The sequence below is a fragment of the Durio zibethinus genome, chromosome 4 (genome assembly GCF_047325235.1).
Source record: "Durio zibethinus cultivar Kanyao isolate XHJ-2024 chromosome 4, ASM4732523v1, whole genome shotgun sequence".
Taxonomy (NCBI): domain Eukaryota; kingdom Viridiplantae; phylum Streptophyta; class Magnoliopsida; order Malvales; family Malvaceae; genus Durio; species Durio zibethinus.
This window is the reverse complement of record NC_143165.1, coordinates 6,822,532-6,848,076: the sequence shown is the minus strand read 5'-3', so window position 1 is coordinate 6,848,076 and position 25,545 is coordinate 6,822,532. Positions and strand designations below refer to the sequence as shown.

At 32.4% G+C, this 25,545-nt stretch overlaps 3 protein-coding genes across 6 annotated transcripts; 2 read left to right on the top strand and 1 right to left on the bottom strand.

The window, feature by feature from the left end:
• Positions 1-6,685: 6,685 nt before the first annotated feature.
• On the top strand, positions 6,686-12,591 carry LOC111288303 (TAF RNA polymerase I subunit A). Its single transcript, XM_022879133.2, has 9 exons — positions 6,686-7,123; positions 7,893-8,006; positions 8,081-8,163; positions 8,799-9,250; positions 10,402-10,571; positions 10,782-10,867; positions 11,308-11,441; positions 11,683-11,988; positions 12,389-12,591. Exons 1-9 carry the CDS (start codon positions 6,857-6,859, stop codon positions 12,568-12,570), a joined length of 1,794 nt encoding a protein of 597 aa, XP_022734868.2. The 5' UTR covers positions 6,686-6,856; the 3' UTR covers positions 12,571-12,591.
• Positions 12,592-13,220: 629 nt separating this feature from the next.
• Positions 13,221-15,294, top strand: LOC111287010 (ras-related protein RABA1f-like). The gene is made up of 2 exons (XM_089759319.1): positions 13,221-13,578; positions 14,520-15,294. The coding sequence occupies exons 1-2, from the start codon at positions 13,358-13,360 to the stop codon at positions 14,950-14,952; spliced, it is 654 nt and encodes a 217-aa protein (XP_089615445.1). The 5' UTR covers positions 13,221-13,357; the 3' UTR covers positions 14,953-15,294.
• Positions 15,295-15,591: 297 nt separating this feature from the next.
• LOC111287009 (putative E3 ubiquitin-protein ligase ZFP1) lies at positions 15,592-19,755 on the bottom strand. Of its 4 annotated transcripts, none has more exons than XM_022877147.2 (7): positions 19,530-19,687; positions 19,297-19,356; positions 17,222-18,059; positions 16,901-17,019; positions 16,658-16,801; positions 16,398-16,499; positions 15,592-16,305 (listed from the first exon to the last, which is right to left on the bottom strand). In XM_022877147.2, the coding sequence occupies exons 3-7, from the start codon at positions 18,024-18,026 to the stop codon at positions 15,940-15,942; spliced, it is 1,536 nt and encodes a 511-aa protein (XP_022732882.2). In that variant the 5' UTR covers positions 18,027-18,059; positions 19,297-19,356; positions 19,530-19,687; the 3' UTR covers positions 15,592-15,939. The 4 variants fall into 4 exon arrangements, with proteins under 4 accessions (XP_022732882.2, XP_022732881.2, XP_022732877.2 ...); XM_022877146.2 differs by having other exon boundaries at positions 15,592-16,009; positions 16,138-16,305; positions 16,658-17,019; positions 19,530-19,685; XM_022877142.2 differs by having other exon boundaries at positions 16,658-17,019; positions 19,530-19,755.
• Between the last annotated feature and the right edge of the window lie 5,790 nt (positions 19,756-25,545).

The window sequence follows — 25,545 nt, the reverse complement described above, 5'->3', positions numbered from 1 at the left end:
CTACCCCTCAAATATCTAAAATTTCATTTCACTGCTTCCCAGTGAACCTTCCCTGGATTAGAAAGAAATTTACTCACTACACCAACTGCATGAGCAATGTCAGGCCTTGTACAAACCATAAGATACATTAAAGAATCGACTGCAGAAGAATAAAGAATACTAGACATAGCTAGTTGCTCTTCCTTAGACATTGGACAAGATTTCTTACTTAGATGAAAATGGTTGGCAAGTGAACTGCTAACTGATTTAGCATGTTGCATGTTGAATCTACCAAGCACTCGTTCAACATACTTTTCCTGTGACAACCACAATTTTCCAGCTCTCTTATCCCGGATAATTTTCATACCAAAAATCTACTTTGCTGGACCTAAATCTTTCATATCAAAGGACTTAGACAATTGTTCTTTCAACCTACAAACCATACTAGCATCTTGTCCTACAATTAACATATCATCAACATATAATAATAGGATAATGAAGTTACCATTAGAAAATTATTTAACATACACACAAGAATCTGTTACTGTTCTTTTATAGCTATGACTCACCATAAAAGAATCAAACTTCTTGTACCACTATCGCGGAGCTTGTTTCAAGCCATACAAGCTTTTCTTCAATTTGTAAACTAAGTGCTCTTTCTCTTTCACTTTAAAACCCTCAGACTGATTCATATAAATGTCTTCTTGTAAATCACTATGCAAAAATACAGTTTTAACATCAAGTTGCTCAAGCTTAAGATTTAAACTAGCTGCCAATCCCAGTACCACTCGAATAGAACTCATCTTTACAACTGGAGCAAAAATCTCATCAAAATCGATGCTTGGTTTCTGAGAAAAACCTTTTACTACCAATCGAGCTTTGTACCTCACTAGTTTGTCACTATCTTTTTTTAACTTAAACACCCATTTATTCTTTAATGGCCTATTCCCTATTGAAAGTTTAACAAGATCATAAGTACCATTCTTTCGCAATAACTCCATCTCTTCTTTCATTGCTTTTAATCAGTGCTCTTTATCTGGAATAGCCTGCATATTTTAGAAGCTTTCTGGCTCTCTTTCACTGGTAACTAAAATAAAATTTAAACTTGGATACTTAGTAGATGGCCTGCGCTCTCTAGTAGATCTCCTAGGCTGAAACTCTACATCACTTGATGCCGAAGGTAGCTCCCCCTGCTCAACACTCTCAGGTAGAGAGAATTGCTCTCACTGCTCACAACTAATTGCATCTGGCTTATCACCTACTGTGGCTAGCTCATTCATATCCCCAAGTTTTGTTTCTTGCTCATTTCCACCATCTGTGGCTCTTTCCTGTGGAATCTCTGTCGGTGTTAAAACATCACACTCAATAGTAATCCATGTAGTCTTCTCATTTTTTTCAAAGTCTGTTATAGTTTTTTTTTCATGAAAGACCACATCTCTACTTTTGACTGTCTTTCTCTTTACTGGATCCCATACCCTGTAGCCAAATTTCTTATCACCATATCCTTCAAACACACACTGTGTAGCTTTACTGTCAAGCTTTGATCTTTGCTCTTTCGGTACATGCATGAATGCTTTACACCCAAAAACTTTCAAGTGAGAGTATGAAGTATCTTTCCTTATCCACATTCTTTTTGGAATGTCAAAACCCAAAGAAACTGATAGTGACCTGTTAAGTAAATAACAAGCTGTGTTGACTACTTCACCCCAGAATGACTTTGTAATTTTACCATCCTCAACATACATCTGACTTTTTTCACAATGGTACGATTCATTCTTTCAGCTATACCATTATATTGCAGTGTTCCAGGTTCTATCATTTCATGCCTGATCTAATGCTTTGAACAATACTCTTCAAAACTTTTAGATGTGTATTCCCTATCATTATCAGTTCAAATATACTTCAAGGGTAACCCTGTCATCCTTTCAACCATGATATAAAATTTTTGAAAATACTGCAGTACTTGACTTTTGTATTTTAACATATACACCCAAGTCTTACGTGAAGCATCATCAATAAAAGTAATAAAATATCTGCTATCACCTAATGATTCAACCTCAATGGGACCACATACGTCAGAATAAATTAATTTCAATCTATTTTCTTTTCTCTGAGAACTTTTACGAAAAGAAACTCTATGATGCTTACCAAACAAACAATAATCACATGAATCGAGAGACATACCTTTGGTCAAGGGAATAAGATACTGCCTTGCCAAAACCTGTAACCCTTTTTCACTCATGTGTGCCAGCCTCTTGTGCCACAAGTTTGCTGAAGCATTTTTTTTAACGGTATTTACCTGATTACCGTTCAATTGCATCCATGTCTTATACATTGTGCAGCATAGTTTTTCCCTTGCAACTATCATAGATCCTTTGAAAAGCTTTCACTGTCTATTCTTTTGTTAGCTTTCATATCCCTCCTTATCAAGGACATTAATAGCAAGCAAGTTCATTCTCATATCTGGAATGTGTCTGACATCCCTCAAAGTCAACATGCAGCCTGTTCTAGTTTGTACAACAATATCACTAATCCCAATAATCTACGACACACTCTTGTTTCCTATTTTGGTATAACCAAAGTCTCCTGTTTTGTAAGTTGTAAATAACTCTCTTTTAGGAACACAATGATATGTCGCTCCTGTGTCAACTATCCACTCAATGTCGAGATCACTAACATGATTATAATCATCATGTGTACAAATCAAAGTAACTAAATCACTATCTGAATTCACTGTTATAGCATTGCCATCATCTGAACTATTGCCTTTCTCATTTTTTCGCTCTTGCTTCAAGATTTTATAGTTTCGTTTTATATGACCCGCCTTACCACAATAGAAACACTTCACTTTACCTCTGGACTTAGATCTATGTTTAGATTTATCACGACTTTTTGAGTCCTGACCTCTGTCGATATTTCTACCCCTGTTCTCTGTGACTAGAGCTTGATTCTCAGGGTCTACATCTTTTCGCCTTACTTTTTCATTAAGCATACTGTCCTTTACCATCTCCAATGTCACCTTATAATTAGGAGCTAAATTAAGAACAGTTACAACTAGAGTATTCCAACTGTCTGGCAATGAACCCAAAAGAAATAACGCTTTTATTTCATCATCCATCTTAAGCTTCATAGTAGTCATCCGATTAAATATATCTTGAAAATTATTCAAGTGCTCTGTAACAGATCATCCATCCCTGTACTGTAAAGTTGCAAGCTTTTTAACAAGCATAACTTTATTCATACATGTTTTTCTCTCATACAATGCTGTCAATTTTTTTCAAACAATGTGAGCTTCTGACTCCTGCATTATATGATGGAACACACTGATATCAACCCATTTTCTTATTGTAGTCAACGTTTTTCTACCTAGCTTCTTTCAGCTTTCATCTTTCATATCTGCTGGTTTAGTCGAATCACCCAATACTGGCTCATACAAATCTTTGCAGTATAGATGATCTTCCATCATAGGCTTCCAAATTGAATAATTCGATGCTTCAATTTTATCATGGAACCTGTATCACCTTTCATGATCTCAAATAGAATTTTTTTCTATCTTGGGTTGCTTATGTATCGATGTCTCAAAATAATCATTGCTCTGATACCACTTGTTACGCTTGAAGCAATAATCACAACAATACAGAAGTAATAGACAACAATCAATAATCAAAGACTGAAGAAAAATAAAGCACACCAAGATTTACGTGAAAAACCCTCAAGTGTAAAGGGAAAAAATCACGGACCACCAGAAAAATCTTCACTATCAAATAATAGGTACACAAAGTTCTTCTCTAGCTAAAACTAGAGCTAATCAACAACTAGAGAAACAATTAGAGAAATCTCACCAAATAAGTGACTTAACAAATATACCCTGGATTTGTTCCTAGAGAGCTTCAAACCCGATCTTCACCGTTCAGAATGTAGAACTCTGAATCATAAACCTCTTGACAAGGTTCCAACTCAATCAGACCACGGATCGACTTTCGTTCAACCAACTCTCCTTTCTTTTTTTTTCTCTGCTTTTTTTTATTTTTTTATTTTTTTTACTTGGTTTTCGACACACACTTAAAACAACCCCACCTCTTTTTTATTAAGTAAGTAGAGCTCTGTGTAAAATGAAAGATCAAGGCCTATGGTCTTTACTTGATCCAAAACCACTTACATAGGGCTGAATCCCATTTTTCTAACAGAGTATGTGTTCGACATTTTTTTACATTAATTTTGAAAATCAAAGTGTGTATGAATCACATTTGAAGGAAACATATGCGAGTGGTACCATTTAATTTCTGCAAAGAAATTAGCTTTTTTTTTTTTTTTTTGGCAGTTGGAAATAAATTACATAGCATTTTCTGGTGGATGTGATAGAAACTCATCGTATGGGCTCATTATAACTCTGGTCTCAGCTATCTCAGATGATGACAACGAAAGAACAAAATTCGTCTGAGCAAGAACAAGTTGAAAACTATCACAAGAAAACAACAATGCATATAAAAATCAATTTTGGCTCAGCTTTACTCAGTCAAGATTTATGATTTTTTTCAATGCTTCGTATTGGTTCTCTTGTTTTTACAGCTTTACCAGCATATATCATTTGTTTGTGCTGTCTTTTTCATTGATTTTTGGATGTTTGCTATGGTCTGGTAGTTCATTGTATCCAACCTGCAAACTACCAGCCACTCCTTTATCAATGGATTTATAAATCCAGAAATTGCATTATGACTGAAAAATCTGTCACAATAATGGCTTATGTCCGTCTCAATATAAAGAAAAATTGTGATGAAAATTTTCTATTGCGGATATCCTCTCATTACTGATGATCTGTTACAGTTTTTTATCCAATTCTGTCACAAATTTAGCCACTGAGAGAGCCAATTCAACGCAGCGATCAGATGTGTATACGTGTGTTTCTTCATATACAGTAGCAAACAGAGTTTGTACATTCATATACTGATTTTGAGCCAAGACAAACATAGCACATAATTATGAATCGTTTGCTGTAAATCAACTATAGTGGCTTTGACACCCAGTCTCCAGTTGAGTCCATTCTGCAAATCAGTGCTGTTACCATTTATTTTTTTGAAAGAAAAATGGGATTTCATTCCCATCCAGCATTGGAAATAATCACGATCCCTGAAGGGAGCACATGGACAGGTTCTACGCATTAAACATGATTCAAACATAAAGGCCATGGTGTCAGTGATCTTGTGGGATCGATCCTGCATCATTTCCGGGACCAACGGCCTGCAAGTGAAAAGAGTTGTCAAAACGGACCGTTGATCCAAAAGTAGGCAGTTCGATAGAAGAATAGAGGGCTAGAGGGGCTAGTCAGCTAATTACAGCTTGCAATCTTGAAGTTGTGCTCGAGATGTTTACCTCATATGTCCTGGTATCTTTGAAGAGTAGTACCACAAGGCAGAAACCTTTCAGCTTTTGCCTGAAACCAACACATCATAGAAAATTTAGAATTTGAAGGCTGAATTAAAGTCTTCCCATATGCTGGTGCAGGAACTAGTTCCGAGTTTACAAAAGCAAGCCAAAACATAAGAAGAAAATGTCTCTACCAGCATTCAGATATCCTTTGGATACAAACCCATATATCCAAATGTATTAATGAAGAAAAACATAACAGATGCAAGAAAACCGCATTGCACAAAATCATACTCCTTCAAGAGTTATCCATATTGTAGAGTGCTCGGTTCACAATTCCTGTAATCAGGGATCAAATCCTGATAATATTTGACAAATATTATAGTCAAACTATACCAACCAAAAGGACAAACAGCCAAAAAGAATGGTACAGGAATCACCTCATATCCACCATATATTAGGCACATAAATTCACTCGTGCAATTACGATGGTAATATGCAGGTCGGGATGTATGTTCAGCCACGCACCAACCAGGGGGAAATGACAAAATCAAGCAATGCCACACCTGGTTTATCATTTGGTGCTATAAGAACTGCGACATTGTCACTCATATCAAGCTAAGAGAATTAAATACAAGCACAATTGAACAATAAAAATCATGTCTTTAGAGGAAAAACAACACATGAAGACAGAGTCCATGTACTTAACTGTATTTATTGATGCATCCCATGACTGTAGTGGCAGATCCAAAATTTTTTCTTGAGGCGTCTATTTAGTGGATGTCTATTGAGTGCTAGATCTTGGTTGGTTATAAGTTGTAATTAGATATTGAATAATGATCGTGAATGGAGTAATTAGAGAATTAAGATATATTTAGAGAAAATTTGTGAGGATGTCAAAAAATAAATTTGGGTGTCAGAGACAAAATTTTCTCTAAATTTTTTTTTTTTTTTCAACTTTTAAAATGTGCATGGAGACCCTAACTAACTATTTGCATCGGCCATTGCAAGACCAACTAAAACAGCGTTGTAAGGGCAGAATCTGCTAAGATGATACTGAAAGCAATAAGATTTTGATTTAAATCAGATCACCAAATTTTGTCATAATCAAAATCTTTTTCGTTTTTGAATTTGCCTGCTGTTAAAAAGAATTTGGTTGATAATTGTTCAATAAATAATAGGTTTTTAACAAATTGACAAATTTATGTGAAATTAAGATATATAATTTTGAAAAGTTCTTTTTTTTTTTAATTTCCAACATGTATTATTTATTATGTAAATTTGCTACTATTAATTATTATTAAAATTTATTATTAATTTTCATCATTTATTAACAAATAAACATAAGTTGGGTTTTGGCGGCATGCTTGTCTTGCCCTTTTCGGTTTCCGCCTCCACATCACGACAGCGAAAACTCCTCTGTTGATCGCCGCTTTAAACCGTAGCCAAAGACGGAACTTTGGGTTGTTTTCTTATACCATTGCTAAAGCAAAGCAAGACCCAGAGAACAAAAATGGAGAAACTTGGAGCTAGTTCAGAAAAACCCAAGACCCATAAACGAAAGCTAGACAAAAGGGTGATACTATCATTGACGAAGCCTTCTTTTCTTTTAACACTGGGAAGAGTCCATATTCGATGGGAAAATCGACAAAAGCTGTGTTATCTGTTAGAGAAACTTGTAAAGCAACATAATTGGGCTGAGGCAAGTGGGATTTTAAGCTTGTTGCTTAAGGGTACTTCGAATGCTTGTTCTGCTGATTTGAATCGCCTCAAGTATTCGGTATGGTTGAATTTTTTTTGAGTTTCCTATGCATTTATTTGGTTGTTATCATGTTAAAGTCATGATCTTTGGTTATGTTTGAGTCTTTAGAAAATTCTGTTAGTATCTGTTTTTATGTTTAGGGTTGATTTGGTTGTTGCTTTTACTGCTTGCTTTTCACAGAACAATAGGGGGAAATGTATTGAAATTGAGTGAGCAGATATGATTTAAGTTTAATTTTAAAAATTTTAACTTTTTTGTATGACTATTATGTTATAGAATGAGTGTAGCATTTTTGTTATTTTGTTTATTTCGGCTATATAGAAATATTAATGAAGCAAAAGAGCAATCAGTGACCAGGACAGCTTTAGTTATTGAATTATTTTGTGCTATTTTTTGTTATTTTCATGTCTTTGACATTATTCTAGTTCAATTATTTGCATATGTTCCCTTTGTTGGTACAATCTTGATATGTTTTTGTGTTTTAGGCTTATGCATAATATGTATTATCCGCTTCATATGTCAAAGTTATTTGTAAATTTGTTGTAAGAAGGCCTGAAGCAGTGCCTCATGAGAGAGCAAATGGGTAGGGGAAAGACTTTACACGAAAGAGTAGCAGTTGATATTTTCTCATGAACTTCGAAAATTAGGCTAATAGCAGCAGAAAACAGATGCATTTATTGATTATATTATTGCATGCTAGTACAGCATGATTTTGTGCTTTGTATGTTTGCTTTTTGGGTATCTAGTTGAGGATAAAACTAATGATATGTGTAAGTGATATTTTTAGGTTTCAATTAGGCTTCTTAAACACATTGAGGGGGGTCATGTTGACATAAGAAGGATCAGGGACATCTATGAGATTTGGATGAGCAGGATCAGGTCCAAGACCGTGCAAGTAGAGGTATAGTTTGACATCACTTTTATTTGGTCTGCATGCTACCCGTTTTTAAACATAGATCTTTTCTGGTTGAACAGGAGCAGATTGCACTTCATTTGGAGTTCATGCTTTTCTGCCTTACACATGGGAATCTTGGGTGGGCTCATCAAGCTGCTTTAAGGTTATCTTTCTTACATAATTGTGCATAAGCATTTGGGGTTGATATAGAAGCATTATCATATGCTGTGCCTATTATCACCTAATTGCCAATCATTGTACGTTGCACACATTGTTATCCATCACACAAAATTAGGAAGCTAGTAACAATCTTGTTGGCAAAAGAATTCCCTCAACTCTAACTGTCAAGAAAGAGTTGGGTGCAATGATTGTAAGCTTGCTCTTGAACGTTCACATCTAATTGGATATTTTAAATCTATTGTCTTTTAGTCATACTTAGATAGCGCTTAGCTTTTGATTTAGGTTTACCTTACCTTTAATCACTTAACTTTGACCTGAAAGATATTTCCAGATCTTTGTGAGGATAGTTTCAAATTTTGGTTGGTTTGTGTAGCAAAGAAAATTTCTGATTCAATTTGAAACCCATGTGTCCTAAATTTTGGTTAGAGTTCCATGTTGGTTAGTTTCTTATGTGGTGTGATAATAATGCTGGAATATGTTCACAGTAGCATCATTAATGTATTTATACATAAGTTTTGTAATGATTGTCATATGAAAATAAAGGTGTATTGTCTTTGGAATATAATACATGAATATATTCAGTGTTTGATTGACTTTTATGAAAATTTCCTCCCTCAGCTTGATGAAAGAACATGACTTTAGTTGCCACCCAATGTCAAATTTGGTCATGGGCTTGACGTTTTGTCAGCTTTGGTATTCCAATCTCACTGAAGAGGTTAAGATGAGAGATTCAAACCAGGATTACTTCCCTCAGCAATCAGACACTTCAGGATCAAAATTTAGCAACCAAATTGTTAGCACAGAGGAAAATTCTGCAGCTTATACTCTTGATGCTGTTACCTCTCAATATAATTCAGAGACATCTGTCATGAAAGATAAAAGAAAAACTCTGGTGGCTGATAGCCAGCTACACAGAGAAGTTCCTGTTCAGAATGATGTTAATCTACAGAGTGCACATCTCCCAAAAGAGGTTGAGCCGCTGGGCTCCTACCAGAACTCTGCTGAAAATGAAGCTGGTTTTTATAATGACAGTGGCTATACATGTGATCCTTCAGTTTTCTCTGCCCTTGGTGAGTTCTGAATGCTCTATATGTTTTTTTAACTGTCATTATAATACAAGTCTTTACTTTTGGTATTCTTCTTTAGACTCTGCAGTGAGATATCGAGCACATGTTGCCTGTGCATGCACATCCAATGTATATTTTGGATAACAAATAGTCTTTAGATCATGTTTGGTGCATAGAATGATGGACAATGTTTGGTGCATAGGATGATGGATTGGATAGTATGATAATGATTCTATATTATGTTTGGTTTGTATCTAATTGAAAGGGATAGGATTACAAGGAGGATTATCATCCTCTTGGTATAGGATGATTCAATCCTCCCAAAGTGGAGAGGATTATTTTTAATTTATGGGATAAACTTACATGTCCTATTATATTCTGAAAAATTATATCAATAATTTAAATTGTATAAACTTTGAAAAAGGATAATTTTGATCAATAAATAAGTTATTCTATCTTAATCTTTGAACATATCAAACATGAGATAGGATGACATTATTGAATCTAATTATATTCATAATATCATATGATCCTATCCTATCATAATCTTGTGTACCAAACATGACCTTAGTGCTTCATAACAGATTATTCTTCCCTTTTTTATTTGTGTAAGTAATTGATAATTCCATTCAATTGTCGATCAAATGGGAAATATGGTAGAGATCCAAAAAAAGGGGAAAATTGGACAGGAAGACTAGGTGCTTGGAATCAAAGGAAGAATATAGAACATGAGTGAGAGAAATAAAGATCCAGCTAATACCAATCTCAAAAACATGGATATGCATCTGAGATGGTAAAATGTTCTTTTGCTGAAGTGTAGGAGATAACCTTCCTATCTTCCTCATCCCTTCTATTGTCTTGCTTTATATATTACTGTTTTGGATATTCATCCTTCCTGGTAGAAGGATGGTTAACATCCACTAACATGGATACTCCAATTTAATTGTATATATGTCAAATGCCAAGTGACAATTTTTTGACAGGCTGAAGAACATCTTTGCAATTATGAATTTTTTGGATGCGTTTTATGATTTTTTTACAAATTTTCTATAATGGTATCCTTATGAGATTTTTTGGCTTTGATAATTAATATTGTTTCATGATCCTATCCAATGCCTATGGCTTACTGAAATTTCTCACCTTTCTTGTTTCAGAGGGTCTAGAGTCATGGTTGATGCCTTTCCAGTTGCCACATTCTAGTGAAAACTTTGCATATTTGCATAGACAAATGCTTAATAATCATTATAATGATGCTGTGAAGTATCTCCGCCTTGCTTTTCACTCTGTACCCCCTTTATCAGCAGCCTTGCTTCCTTTGGTGCAGGTAAAATTTTGTTTTCCTTACAACTTTTTTTTAATGCTTTTGGAATATCTTAATCATTAGCTGGAGCATCCTAGAGATTCAGATATATACTAGTCAAAATACAAAATGGAATCTGTAGAATATTATTGTAGAGAGTTTTAAAACCTTTATGCAGAAGTTATTCAATCTTACTGATTCAAATGTGATTTTTTTTTGTCCATTTTATGCCAGTTGTTGCTGATTGCAGGGCAAGTGAATGAGGCCCTAAGTGAAGTCAAAAAGTTCTGTAACAATTCAAACATGCCCTTTCCATTTAGGTACTGACCTCCCAAATAAGTTTGTTTTCCCCCTTTTTTCCCTGGTTGCGAAGAAGTGAATTCAAATTGGAAAATATAATCCCAAAGTTACTATATTTCATTTGAGCTTAATTCAGTTAACTTGAGAATAACAGAGAAGTAATATGAACAATTAGTGACCAGAGGACTCACCTAATGATTATAATTCAGGTATTTATTGTGACTGTTAATTCTGGTAATAATCGTGTAGGGGAAATATTATATCTGAGGCTTAGAAGTTTTCCTTCAGTAGAACAGGCTTGTTATATTAACTGTTTTCTACATGCTCCCCTGGAATCTGTACTTCCAGGAATACTTTCTAAATATCATGGAGAAGATTTAATTGTACCTGCAACTTGCTAATGTTTCCAATTGGTCCTCTTGTTAGCTTTACAAAACACTGATGTGCTGATTTTCTGCAGATTAAAGGCTAGTCTTTTAGAGTATTTTTATTCTAATGACTCTGTCGTGCTCTCTAACTGTTTCGAGGAGATTTTGAAGAAGGATCCAACATGCAGCCACTCATTGGCAAGGCTTGTCAGCATTCATCAAAATGGTATATTATCAATTATCTTGCGTAGGTAGACCAGTGCTCACTTCATCTGGCATTTGTTTCCATGCAGTGACTCTATCCCTTGTTGGGACACATGGCCGCCACCATGGCCCATCCTTCTCCTCTTCCTCTTTTGATCTGCTTTCTCAATACTTGAACTTGGATTTTGACAATTGATACCTTCTCTCTCTCTTAATCATCAATGTTCTTGTATACATAACTCGGGTTTTGGTATTCTTTTCAGGGGATTATAGTCTGGAATCCCTCATGGAGATGATTGCTTTGCATTTGGAAGCTACCTATCCGGAGTCCAATGTATGGAGGGAGTTTGCCTCATGCTTCCTCAAACTATATCAATACGAAGAGGATCGATTGTCAATATGTCTCAATGGGAACAAAGGTGAACAAAAAGCAAACCTCTCTGTTCAATACAAAAGGATGCCAAAAATATTTACCGAGGGAAAATCAAGAAATGCTTGGAGGCTATGCTGCAAATGGTGGTTAAAACGTCACTTTGGCAAGAAAATGCTTGAGTCAGAAATTGCTTCAGGTGTGTTACCATTTCCCATCATAGAATGTCTGCACCGATGTGCTTAATTCTTACTATCTCAGGTCTCATTGGAATTTGAACCCCATGTTGATTGAAACAACTATTGACATTATAGTTTGTCATGCTTTTAATTGCTATTATTTGCATGGTTGAAACCTTCAAGTCTGCTCCTTCCGAAAAACTGGTTAACCTGGTTAAATTGATTATCGCGTATCACATCATTGTCAAGCTTCACATGGTCATTCTCTATGTTGCATCTTTCATATTTAACTATACATCTCTCAAAGAAACCCACGTGCTTCATGATCCTTTTCTTTTTTTCTTCCTTTTCACTTCCACTAAGATGAATTAGCTTGGCAAGATTGGTTAATTCAATTTTTGTTGTTCTTGCTTGGAACAGGGGTCTTGGAGCTTTTAACATACAAAGCAGCATGCGCATCCCATTTGTATGGTCAAGAGTTCAACTATGTTGTAAAGGTATATGCTCATTTACAGGAACAAAATGATAGGGACCTACTCAAATTCCTAAAAATACATATGGAAAATTCTGTCAGATTAAATTTGAAATTTCAAGAGAAATAAATAAGATATAATTTTCATTTAAGAATTGTCTGTTTCGTTCAGTTCTTCTTAGCTCATTATATTAATGGTGAAGGAAAGTGGCATTGTAAATTGTTCATGCTTTTAGGACAATGTTAAAACATCATGAAACACAACCAGTACAAACATGGAATGACAGAAGGAATGTGAAGTAAAAAGAACAAATATTTGATGTTTCCGGTCAAGAATCATTTGGATTGTTTTGTTTTTCGGATTTATTAACATTTTCCCATACTTTAAATCCTCGAGAATTTTCCTTCAATCTGTTCCAACCTTTTTCCCCATCAAATTTCACCATTACAGATCAACTTTGATTCTTCCCAAAGCCTGCCGAGTTAACTCTGATTGACAATTTAAATATGATACAATAATATAATCAGATATAACAAAAATAATATACAATATAATGATATGACACGATATTAACATAAATATATGAAAAAAAGCGTAATTTAAAATTAAAAAAAATTATGAATTTAATAAAAATGAAAATATATATTTTTTATATTTAATGTTATCAATGAGACGGATCGACGACTATTCAAGTTTAATTGGCCCAATAAGTCAAAATTGGCCCGATCATCACATCCAATTGCCTGACCCGACATGAGTCCGACGCGTTACCCCTTGCCCAATCTAACCCCCCATTCTGTTTTTTGCAATTTCAAAATCTCTCTCTAATGCCACTGATATCTGCCATTAGATAAAATTTCCTCAAAAATCTAATTAAAAAAAAAATCGATAAAAGAACCGGACCCGGTGACCCGAGATGGCGGCGTACAGAGCAGACGACGACTACGATTATTTGTTTAAGGTGGTGTTGATCGGAGATTCGGGTGTTGGAAAATCCAATTTGTTGTCTAGATTTACGAGGAACGAGTTTAGCCTTGAATCCAAGTCCACAATCGGAGTCGAATTCGCCACCCGAAGTATTCGGGTTGATGATAAGATCGTTAAGGCGCAGATTTGGGACACCGCTGGACAAGAAAGGTGAATTTTAAAACTTATTTTCTATTTTGTACCATCACTCTTATTTCTCTTTTATTTTGTTTTCTGTTGGTTTTTCTTAGTTTTAAGGGTTTTGGAATTTTGAGAGATTTGAGGTAAATGAGGTGTTTTCCGTGTTAGGGCATTGGATTAGTAGAATGGGTATTTGGAATTTTGGATTTTGGGGGCTGTTTGTTTGCTGAGAAAATGTAGGAAAATTACATTCAAATAGTTCTCTCATATTCTCATTTTTGTGTGTTTTGTTCAATTTTTAAGGGGTTTTTGGACTTTCTGGTATTTTTGGTTTTTTTAGAGATTTGGGGAAAAAAAAAGGTGTTGCTTACATTAGTGTATTGCTTTGGTGAAAAGGGTATTAGGAATTTTGTGTTTTTTGGGAGGGTTGTTTGGCTGCTGAGAAAATGTGGGAATAAGTTGCATTCATATTTTTCTTTTTAATTTTAAAGCATGTGGACCTGGATTTTAGTTATTTGGTGAAAAATAGTTTTCTTTTTAGATTGGTGTATTGATTTAAGCATATGTGAAAGCCAATTTTCTTGATTAGCATGTTGCAAATTCGATTTGGTTTAGAAATTAACAATGTATTAGATTATTTACAAAATCCCACGGTTGGTTTATGAATGGATGCGCCGCAAAGGAAATTAGAGATGGGCCTAACTCATTAATGTTACAACTTGATCCATTAATGAAAAAGTGGAATAAAGCTACTTCTCTTAAATGTCCTAGTTGATTCATCAATCTATATTTTTAAGCATCTTTAGAATATAGGTTTGTTGAAGATGATATCCTTTTATATAAATGGAAATATATAAATGATTTTCTACCATCATTTTAGTTTTGAATACCTTAATCACACTTTATCCTATAAATAGAGATGTTTTCTAAGCTTTTTGAGAGTTAGATTTCTTGTTATATTCTTTTCAAAGATACCGGGCAATTACAAGTGCATACTACCGAGGAGCTGTTGGTGCATTGCTTGTCTATGATGTCACTCGACATGTTACATTTGAGAATGTTGAGAGATGGCTGAAGGAACTACGTGATCACACAGATTCCAATATTGTGATTATGCTTGTTGGTAACAAGGCAGACCTGCGACACTTGCGCGCTGTTTCCACAGAGGATGCTAAGGCTTTCGCTGAGAGAGAAAATACCTTCTTTATGGAGACATCTGCCCTTGAGTCCATGAATGTTGAGAATGCATTCACTGAGGTGCTAACTCAAATATATCGTGTGGTCAGTCGAAAGGCTCTTGAAGTAGGGGATGATCCTGCAGCATTGCCTAAGGGACAAACCATCAATGTTGGAACCAAGGATGATGTTTCAGCCATCAAGAAAGTTGGCTGCTGTTCTGCTTAAATGTTAGGTGATTTGGGGTGTACAAGTTTCGTCTATTTTTCATCTCTTTAAGCACAAGACATTCCCCATTATGTTATGGTCCTTGAGCTTCCCCAAGATTTGAGGTTGAAGTCAAAGAAAACACAGCATCTTCCAAGTTTCCTTCATTTGATTTCAGTTGCTTTTTCATGGTTCTTTTAGGTTTTTTTTCTTCATGTAACGTTCCATTTCACAGTTTTTATAGTTGTTGTATTTGATTGCTTTAGAATACATAAGAGTTTTGTATTTTCAAATGATTTTGATCAGTTGTGGATGATAACATTTGAATTATAGGAATTCCTTCACAGGTTCCTTTGGATTTAGTTGGAGTGTGTTGTAATTAGTATACAAATTGGAAAGCAATTTAGATACTTGGAGGATTTTTGAGTGTTGAAGATGAAATAATTGAAATAAAAAACTTTTAAAAAAGGAAAAATATTTTGAATTTGCATATATCTCAAAGTATACAAAGATATGTAAAAGTATCTGACAGAACAGCTTACAAAATATGTTGCTTTAGGGGATTTAAAGATTTTAGGGTTTAGGGTTTCCAAACTAAAATTAACATATATCAGGAAATATAACACATTAAACAGAAAAACTAAAGAAAAGAAAAAAAAATAATGAAAAACACATTATAGCTGAAAGTTGATATTACAGCATGAGACTGCATAATGAGAGTCTGTACAATTGTTGTTAATTACAGAGCCAACAAATAAATGATTGACAGTCTGTTAGATATCTGCAAGTTCATGTACAAAATACTTGGACAATACCAGTTTAGTTATGGTAAACAGATTAGTCATTAGAGGAAAGCTTCCTCTAACTGATTCTGCCACCATCAACCATTTATGTAATTTATTACTTTAGCTGGAATAAGTCACCCCATGTGTTATACATCCTTGGACACTGTGGCTAATGCCTCAGTTTTGCAGATGGGGCATACATTCTTGACGAACAGCCATTTTCTTAAGCAACCTGCATGATACTCGTGTCCGCAATCAAGAGTTCCGATTTTCTCTTCATTCTTATAATCCTCCTGGCAAAATTCCAGGAGAAATAGCAGATTCCATATGTTAGGAGTGAATTGAGACGGGTGATGAAAAAGCGTGCTTCAAACCTGAACAAAGAGATGGGTAGTTTAAGCTCTTCAACAAATAATATTACCTGGCAAATAATGCAAGAATCAGGTTCTTGATCAATGGGTGCCGCCTCTTTCAGATTAATATTAGTTGCGAATGTTGAATAAGTTCTTGTTTTCAATTTACTCATAACGGTTTCCTCTGACAAGCCAGTGTTCACGTTGCCAATCCGCTCTCCGAGTGCAAGTAGCTCCTGTGGTCATTTGGAAAATTTTCCAGTAATCGGTCAGTAAAAATAAGATCAAACCATGAAAGACAAAACGACATTAATGAACTTTAACTTACCTCATAAGACATATCCTCTATATCCAAGCGCATATCCCTGTGATGATCAATAAAATTCCCTACTTCTTCATAAAACTCTGGGAACTCCAGCACAGCAACTCCCTGCACCAAATCAGCTAAAAAATATCAACGTATTTATAAACCAAAAAATAACCAAAAAGAGTCAGCTATATATTAATTCCATTTTCCTAGTTTCAGAAAAGAAAACAAACAGTAAATGATCAGAAATAACATTGCAGAAGTGAAAATTAGGTAATTACATCAGGTGGAAGAACTCTCAGGTGAGGAAGATTGCGATGTCTCAGAGTCGTCTCAGGTACAACAACCTCTCGGCGAGAATGATATATCCTAAATCCAGTAGGTGGAAATGGTCCCAGATGCCTACGACCCATCTCCAAACTATCCTGTGAAGGATTCATGGTGCTCTGTGAGGCATAATTTGCAGGAAAGTGATATGGAACTGCTGCTAATTGTGGATGAACATTAATGCTGTGGCCTCTTACTCCTTCAATAGGTGGTGCAGGGTGATGGTAGTTATGGTTCCGAAGGTCAAGGGGAGAAGAATGTGAAAAGTTTGTGGAACTTCTATGCCTAGTCTCCATAGGTCCACCAATATTGCTACCTGCACAAACACAAGTTAGTGAAGTTTCCAAAGGCAACCAGCTTAAAGGTAAACGACATCAATTACATGGAAGCTGATTTAAAAAAAAAAAGAAATATATTTTTAAAAAATTGTTTAAGAAAAATTGAAATTCCTAACAAGGAGTTATATTAAATAGACAAGAACAACCTCAGAGGAAAGAATAGAAGGATGGGGAAACTACCATGCATAAAAGGAACACCAGGAGCCTGAGTCCAAGCAGGGGCACCTCCATTGGTTATTGTTGGATGAAAGGGCTGGCCCATGTAATTTCCTTGAAAAAATTGGTTAGTACTATGCATCAAAACAGGATCCACTGCAGTTGCCCCTAATCTGTTCCTCATACTTCTTTGAGATCCTGCATCTCTAATTGGTGGAGGGCCATTCCCTCTATACTGAGGAATGGTGAAGGATGCAGCATCTGCCGTGCCAACCCCATCAGGATGCCTAGAATTTAATTGCGAAACTGAGGAACTAGAGCTTGATGAGGCATTAAAATGCTGAAAATTTCCTGGGATCCCTTCAGAATTCTTTCTCTTATACAAGCCTCTAGCATTATCCATGAAGTGGCAATTACTTGCATATTCACCTGCAGAAACTCCAAGGAGACTGCAGTTGCCAGAAGATGGCATCTGGTCTGTAGGTCCATGATTTACAGGAACACCAGACGAATGGGTAGCCACATTGGGAATGTAAAAGTTGGATGCACTTCCAATACCAAGATCAAGATTTGGGGAATAACGATGCTGAACACCAGGGTATTGGGGCATCCCAAAGAACATAGAGCTTTCATAATGCTCTGGTAAGGGATGAGGATCAAGACTAGTTGTGTTCCCTGGGGCTGTGACCGCCATCTGGATATCAGGTGGCGGGTAGTTTGTTATGCCACCCAAAAAGATGCAGGGTTCATGATGGAGATATCCCTGGCCTTGCTGATCCATTTCTAAATCAATCATCTGACTAGGGCATTGCATATTTCTTTGGCCCATGCTGTTCCGATAAATTGTTGCTGCAATTTGTCCCTGCTTCAAAGTCAAAGAATAAGAAAACAACTCAACCCAATTCAGAATTATAAACGATAATATATGTTGACATCTAATATACCGAAGAAAAGAAAATTGATAACTGGCCACCATGCATTTGTCCATTTACTAAAACATAAAAATACAAAATGAAGCTTGAAAAATATCAACAAAGCCAAAAGTTTTGAATCATCAGAAGAAACATGACGAAATGAAGCGTTGGAAAATATTCAACCCACAACTGAAATTGGAATAGTATCTCATTTATCCAACTTAAGAGCTGAAATACAAGACATGGAAAGCATTACATGCTAATAACACCTTCTCATCTATTCATTTGGATGCTCCTATTTCACTAGAAACATAAAGCATTTCCTTCCAGCAAGTATATCAAGAATATAAAAAAAAATCCACTTTTTACATTGCAGCACTCGCAAACCAAGAAAGGGTTAATATAGCATCCAGGACAATGGCATAGATCTCCTAAAACATGGAAATCCTCTAGCTCTCTTAGCTATTAGATTTTCCACTAGTTTAACCTAGCCAAAAAAAAAAAAAAAAAGACTTGCACAAATGAAGTAAAAACTAATTTTCCACTACTGAAACAGAGACTCAAAATGATTAAAATCCGCAGAAACAAGCGTTCCCTTAAAACAAAAAGTTTCTTTGACATCTTCTCAACTGTCAAAAGTTCCAAACTAATCTTCCAATACATAATATCATACATCTCCTTCCTTCTTGTCATCAACCACACAATAAAACACCATCAACATGACCTAAACTTTAATTTTCTCTTAAAAATAAACGCAAAAAATAAAATAAAATTCTTGACTACCAAAATTGGCATAAAATAATAACCCATCATCAAAAACCCTCAATCAACATAATCTCCTATATCAAGCTACGTGAAGGGGAAACTTCCAATATTAAACATGCTGATCAGAAAAATCATAATCATTGGTTAAATTAACCAAAACAAAAAAAAGATTTCAACTTTTTATTCATAATTATCCTCAATCCTAAAGGGCTCCTCCTTTTATTAGAACTTTGAAGAAACCAAAAAAACAAAACAAAACAAAAAGTTTGAAAAAACAAAAGAACGTTCTTAAAATAAGTCTAAATTTCACACAAATTTGTCAACAATTATCAACCAAAATTTGTTACCAGCATGCAAATTCACAAAAGGAGGAGGAGCAAGAGAAGGAGAAAGGAGAAGAAATGGGTTTCTTTGCCGTACCTTATAATCATGAAAATATCACAGCCCAGAAAGAGAACACCAGCTTATCTTAAAGAAACCCTAAAAGAACCCAAAGAAAAAAAAAATCAAAACTTGTTGTTAGTTAAACACGCATTAATCAAAATTCAGACAATGTAGAACCCTAGGGATTCAAAGCTTAACCGTCCAATTAAAAATCTTGAAAAAAATTTAAAAATTAGAAAAAAAAAAAAAAAAAAGAGACAGAGACTAACCGAATTGAAGCGAAATGAGGGAAAGAAAAAGAATGGAAGAATCTAGAGATCTGAAAGACAATATTATTTAGAACAAAAATACGGAGAAAAAATAACGAAGAGAGAGAGAAATTTGAGAGAAAGAGACAGACATATTTCTACTTTTATAAACAGGAGCTCTCTGTTTTTTTTTTTTTTTTTACCTCCACATTAAAATATATGTAATAATTTTTTTTTATTATCATTATCAATGCATCATAGATTTTTTTTTTAAGGTAATTTATTGTGAAAAAAAAAAATTAAGGCCATACATAAAGTTCCTGCAAGTCACATGACCATCAAAGAAATTAGAGAAGGAACTTTGGTTAGTCATACGTGTATTCCTCACCATTTGTTTTTACTAAGGTTTGCTGGTGGTTATATAATTATCAATGTTAAATCCTAGTTAATAGTGGCGAGAAAAAGATCAAAAAATAAAAAATTGATTACAAGTTATAATGTTGAATTTGTTTTGGATTGATTTTTTTTTTATTTGGTTAAGATTAAATTTTTATATTAGATGCATATACAAAGTTTAGATAAAAATAAAAATAAAAAATCAATCGAATTCAATATTTTTATTAATTTTTATATATTTAAATTTTTATAAAATAAAATAATTATTCTATATCTAAATTTATTTAAATATATTAAAAATTATATTAAAATAATATAAAAAAGTTAAATTTCAAAAACCAATTAATTAAATCAAACTATTAAAAATTAATTTTAATCATGTTAGTTTCAAGAAAAGATCAATTCAACTTTTAAAATAATGCTATATATTATTTAAAAAAATCAAATTGACTCTAATCTAAACCATTATTATCCTTATTAACTAATTGTCTTTATGTTCAATGAAGTCCATGCTCTATGCCAAATTTAAATCCCAAGATTTATCTTTTTTTTTTTTTACAAAGAAATATATCATTTCGAATAGGATAAAGAATTGTAAATATTAAAATTTAAATCTTAAATTTGTTAGATATTACCTGATAAAAATAATTACATGAATTAATTGAATTAAATATTTAATTCATTTTAAATTTACTTTTAATTTTTTTCTTAATTAATCTTAAAAGGACCCAAATTTTCTTCAAATTGTTATTGTTTATAATAGAATAAATAATTTTTATTTAATTTTAAAAACATATTATTAAAAAAATATAAAAAAAACATATATATATATATATGGAGATTTGATTATGAAAATTTTAAGAATTTAAGGTTGAAATTATCAAAATCTTGAACTAGATGAATTACCAAAGTTAAGAACATCCCTTAATTATTATCTAAAATAAAGTTTTCTAATTTCTCTCTTATTATTAGAAAGGTTTAAGATAATTTGACATAAATAAACATGATAGTTCAAATCCAACCATCCTAAACTAATTAGTTTGGGGTGTGTGTGAGTTTATATGAGTTTCATATTAACCCAAATTAATCGATTTTATAGTTAATGGCGTATGTTGTCCTTGCAAAAAACAAAAACCAGATTTATGCATGCATGTGTGTGACTCCACTGAGGCACCTTCATGGGCTCACCAAAGGTGGCCTATCGAGTTTCTCCAGGTAGTAGGTTAAGGCCTCCGGCTCGCGTGGGGCAAACCTCTCTACATCAAGAAGGTTTGGGGTGTATTTTGTGAATTTATATAAGATTCCGCTTTAATCCAAACTAACTGATTTTGAAATTAATGGCATGTCTTATCTTCGAAAAAAAACTCAATCATCTCATAAATTATTATAGGGTTAAATATAAAAATAATTTTTAAATTATACACTTTTTATTAGTTTGAAACATAAAAAAATAAATCTATAAGATTAATACCTAAATTTTCAATCTATTATCACGTTGTCTCTAAAATTAACATCATTAATCAACTTTGTTAATATGGTATGAACTTTCAATAAGATATTGATACGTGTTAAAAATCTAATTAATGTCATTTTATAAATACTACATTAGCATAAAAAAAATTTGAAAAAAAATTAACAATTCAAAATTTTTTAAAAATTCTTTAAAAAATTTTAAAAATTCTTCAAAATTCCAAAAAGAATTTTTAAAATTTTATAAACAATTTTGAAATTTTTTTGAAAAATTTTAAAAAATTCTAAAACAAATTTAAAAGTTTTTAAAATTTATAAAAATTAAAAAAATGAAATATTTTTAAAATTAAAAAATTATGATAATTTTAAAAGTTCAAAAATTGTAAAAAAATCTAACAAATATAAAAAATAAAAATTTTAATAAAAATTAAATTTCATTAAATTTAAAAAATACAAAAACTTAAAAACCGTGAAAATTTTAAAAAATATAAATATGTTTTAAAATTAAAAAAATAAAATTTTGGAAAAAATTCTAAAAAATTTTAAATACCTTTTATAAATTAAATAATTTCAAAAATCTAAAACATTCTAAAATTTTTAAAAAATTCTAAAAAATAAAATCTTAAAATCTTAAATTTTCAAAAAATTTAAAAAAAATTGAAAAATTAAACAAATTTATTAATTTTTCAAAAGTTTCACTACATTTTTAGAGTTTTTGAAAAAAAATTATTTTTTTTAATTTAAAAAAAATTTAAAAAGTTTTTAGAATTTTTAAAACTTTTGAAATATTTTAAAAAATTTTAAAAATTTCTTAGAACCGTTTTAGATTTTTTTTTTAGTTTTTTTTTTGAAATTTTAAGAATTTAGTTAGAAATTTTTTGAATTTTTTAATGATAATATGATACTGATGATATAAAATTGATTGAATTTTTTAACATATATTAATATTTTATTAAATATTCATATCATATTAAAAAATTTGATTAATGATATTAATTTGAAATATTAACGTGAGAACAAAATAAAGTTTAGATATTAATTTGATTGTTTTATATTTTTAAGTATCAAATTAATAAAAAAAATATATAATTCTGATACTAAAAATGACATATTAAAGCTTTCCAAATAAATAGGTTTGAGCCTCCATCTTACGTAAGGCAAGCCTCCCTGTATCGATGAGGTTTGGATATATGTACAAATTTATGTGGGATTTTACGTTAACACAAATTAATCAATTTTAAAATTAATTAGGCGTTCTGTCTTGGAAAAAAAAAATTCAACCATCTCACAAATTATTATATAATATGTTTATGGTTGGAATTTAAAATTTCTATCTAAATCTTTACCTTTTGGCTTGTCCAGAACTAAAGTAAATTCGACCAATGGCTCAAAAAGTTAACCTTGCCTATACAAAAGGGACTCGTGAATCACCAAAAATCCAAGTCCGAATTGCGGGTTGTCCAACTCACGAGTCAAGTACACTGTCGTTGACAAAAAAAAAAAAAAAAAACCCTATAAAAATCCCAAAAATAACTTTTTAATATATTTTTCTTGCAACATAATCATCCACCTTTCAACTTTTTTTTTTTGATACTATAGTCAAAGCATCGTCATGTTTTATTTAAATTTAATCTCTTTTTAAATTGATTAAAAAAAATTGCAAATGTAAGATTTAAATTTCAAAAGTAAAGTTAAATGAACTAAAATTTAGATTTTTTTAAAAAATCAATTTTAAAAATTATAATATTTTATATCAATTTGATGTATTTAAATTTTTATTTATAAATTATTTTTTACAAAAATAATCATGATTAAGTAAACTTTTTCATACCAAGTAGATTAATTCTCGTGGATCACTTTTGATCTATTTAATTTCTTACCTAATGTAGCCAACCTAACAAAAGAAAACAAAAAAAAAAAAGAAATAATAAAGAAAAATTATTTATTATATTGATAGTAAATTGTTTTAAATTTAAAATAGAGATTAAGATAATAATAAATATTTTATTTTTTAAAATTAATTTTTTAAATATATAAAAAAATGTATTATCATTTTAATTTTATTTATAAAATTAAAAAAAAATCCTATTATCATATATTTGATAATTTTTTGCTAATAAAAGCAAATGCTGTTGGCCATCGACTTTATTTTTGGGTGTACTTTGATGGGCAAAAGGCATTGATTAGGCTGCCAAAGGGTTGGGTTTGGGGGAGAACTGTCTATAGTGGAGGAAAACAGGCCTAACAAAGGGTGTAATTTTGATGATGATGTGATAAAATACCGAAGGCATATTCTTCAATTCCCCCTTCCAAAAGCTTACAATTTTCAGCACATTTTGGCATGTGGGTCCTCTAATTCCGAGCCAGAAAATAAAAGTTTGAAAGGGAGATCCCACTCTTTGTGGGCGCGGCTAGCAATCCAACATGACTTGTTTTCCTATCCCATTTGCCTACCCTCCAATGAACAAAAAATCTAATTATGTACATATTTTGCCCTTATCAAGATTTGGCATGAAAAATTAAATCTTCACTGCAATGGTAAATTAAAAAAATTAAGTATAAAAGAATATGTTAGAGAAAATTACTTTAGGGGGTTATAAAAGTAACTTTTATATAGATTTAGGGAGATTTTAAGATTTTTTTTGGTTAAGAGGGTACACCCCTTATAAAAAAAAAAAAAAAAAGGAAATTTTGATTCGAAATCAAAATTTTTATATTCTTATAAAACTTACTTAACCATTAAACCAACAAATGGAAAACAAAATTTTGAGAATTTAAGCAAGAGAAAAAGAGAGTGAAAGGAAAAAAAAAAAAAGATGGAGGACATCTTAAATTAAAATACTTATACCTTATTTTAGAAGAAGATAACAAAAGAAAGGTGGAGATATCCTCTTATTGTATGAAATAATCATTGAAACATGAAATAAACTATGGGGGTGCTATCCACATAGACCTGAACCAAATACACATGTTAATAGAATACATTGAATCATATAGGGTACTATATGAAATAATGCATTGAATCATTAAGGAGAGGGAAAAAAATAAAGGAAAACGATTGGACCACCATTTATTAGCTAATTTGGTAAATTAATCTCATGTCTTTAATTAATCCTGTTGAATAATAATAATTTTTTATATAAAAGAGATCGGAGTTTTAAGATAGTGAAATAAATTATAAATATTTAAATTTTATTTTAAAAATTGAAAGCTAAACCATGAGAAAAATTCTATCTTAATAATTCAACCTTACTTTCTAAAAGTCTACCAAATTTCATCCCAATTCATGCTTGACATTATCCCACATCAATTTCAATAGTTTCATATTTGCCTAACTTATCTAATTTGCCATGGAATAAAATTATTCCAAGTTCTAAGAAAAAGCCCATCTACCAAATAAATTTGAATCATATACACATGATAATAGAATAGATTGTTTGCTTTTAAATTTGTTTATACAAATCAAAAACCCATTTATGTTTATCGTTTTAATTTTTTAATATGATCAAAAAAATATTTTTAAAATTTACTTTAACCTAATTTTTTTGGGAAATGATCTTAAAGGTTTATTAAACATTACCTAATTTGTGCTTGAGATATATTTCTTTCCTGTTTTATTGAAGAGAGTTGAGGTTAAAAAGGTGCAAAGGAGAGTTTAAGAGGAAAAAGAGGTTCTTTGCATGTAGCCGTCCAATTGAAATGAACTAATCTAATTAACAAGGAACGTTCCTTCTCCAGCTTGTAATTTGGTTCAATGTGTAAGATCAAAGACGAGATTCTTTCACTTTCTTAATTCCCAAAAAAGAAAAAAAAGTTGGATTATTGTGTTGGCTTTTGTCGATTTTGAATGCTACCTACACCACCATCTTCAACTTCCTGTATTTGGTAAGGTTCCATGGACTTAGAGCACTATCGGCTTCCTCTTTGGAACCTACTTTGGAAACTTCCTCTTGAGTGCTGCAATGCGCTGACGTGACTCAAGCTAGTGTCCCCACCTCTTCCCCGCAAGAACCCCTCATTGCCGGCCCCTACCTCATATATGCGCAAGTGTTATAGGCCATTATCATCTCTCCGCAAAACCGACTTATTAGGATATGCCATGCCAACGTTTATATGTTCAATGATTTTTTTTTTCTCATTCAACATGGATTAATGCACCATGCTTGTTCCC

What these genes read in the sequence shown, in the direction of transcription:
- LOC111287009 (XM_022877142.2), bottom strand. Translation starts at nt 18,026, where the DNA reads ATGGGCCAAAGAAATATGCAATGCCCTAGTCAGATGATTGATTTAGAA. An exon ending in TGGTGTTCCTTTTATGCATG is followed by an intron (nt 17,020 to 17,221) that starts GTAGTTTCCCCA and finishes GTGTTTGTGCAG; the next exon opens with GTAGCAATATTGGTGGACCT. An exon ending in TGAGAGTTCTTCCACCTGAT is followed by an intron (nt 16,500 to 16,657) that starts GTAATTACCTAA and finishes GATTTGGTGCAG; the next exon opens with GGAGTTGCTGTGCTGGAGTT.
- LOC111288303 (XM_022879133.2), top strand. Translation starts at nt 6,857, where the DNA reads ATGGAGAAACTTGGAGCTAGTTCAGAAAAACCCAAGACCCATAAACGA. An exon ending in CCTTGCTTCCTTTGGTGCAG is followed by an intron (nt 10,572 to 10,781) that starts GTAAAATTTTGT and finishes ATTTTATGCCAG; the next exon opens with TTGTTGCTGATTGCAGGGCA. An exon ending in TGAGTCAGAAATTGCTTCAG is followed by an intron (nt 11,989 to 12,388) that starts GTGTGTTACCAT and finishes TGCTTGGAACAG; the next exon opens with GGGTCTTGGAGCTTTTAACA.
- LOC111287010 (XM_089759319.1), top strand. Translation starts at nt 13,358, where the DNA reads ATGGCGGCGTACAGAGCAGACGACGACTACGATTATTTGTTTAAGGTG. An exon ending in GACACCGCTGGACAAGAAAG is followed by an intron (nt 13,579 to 14,519) that starts GTGAATTTTAAA and finishes TTCTTTTCAAAG; the next exon opens with ATACCGGGCAATTACAAGTG.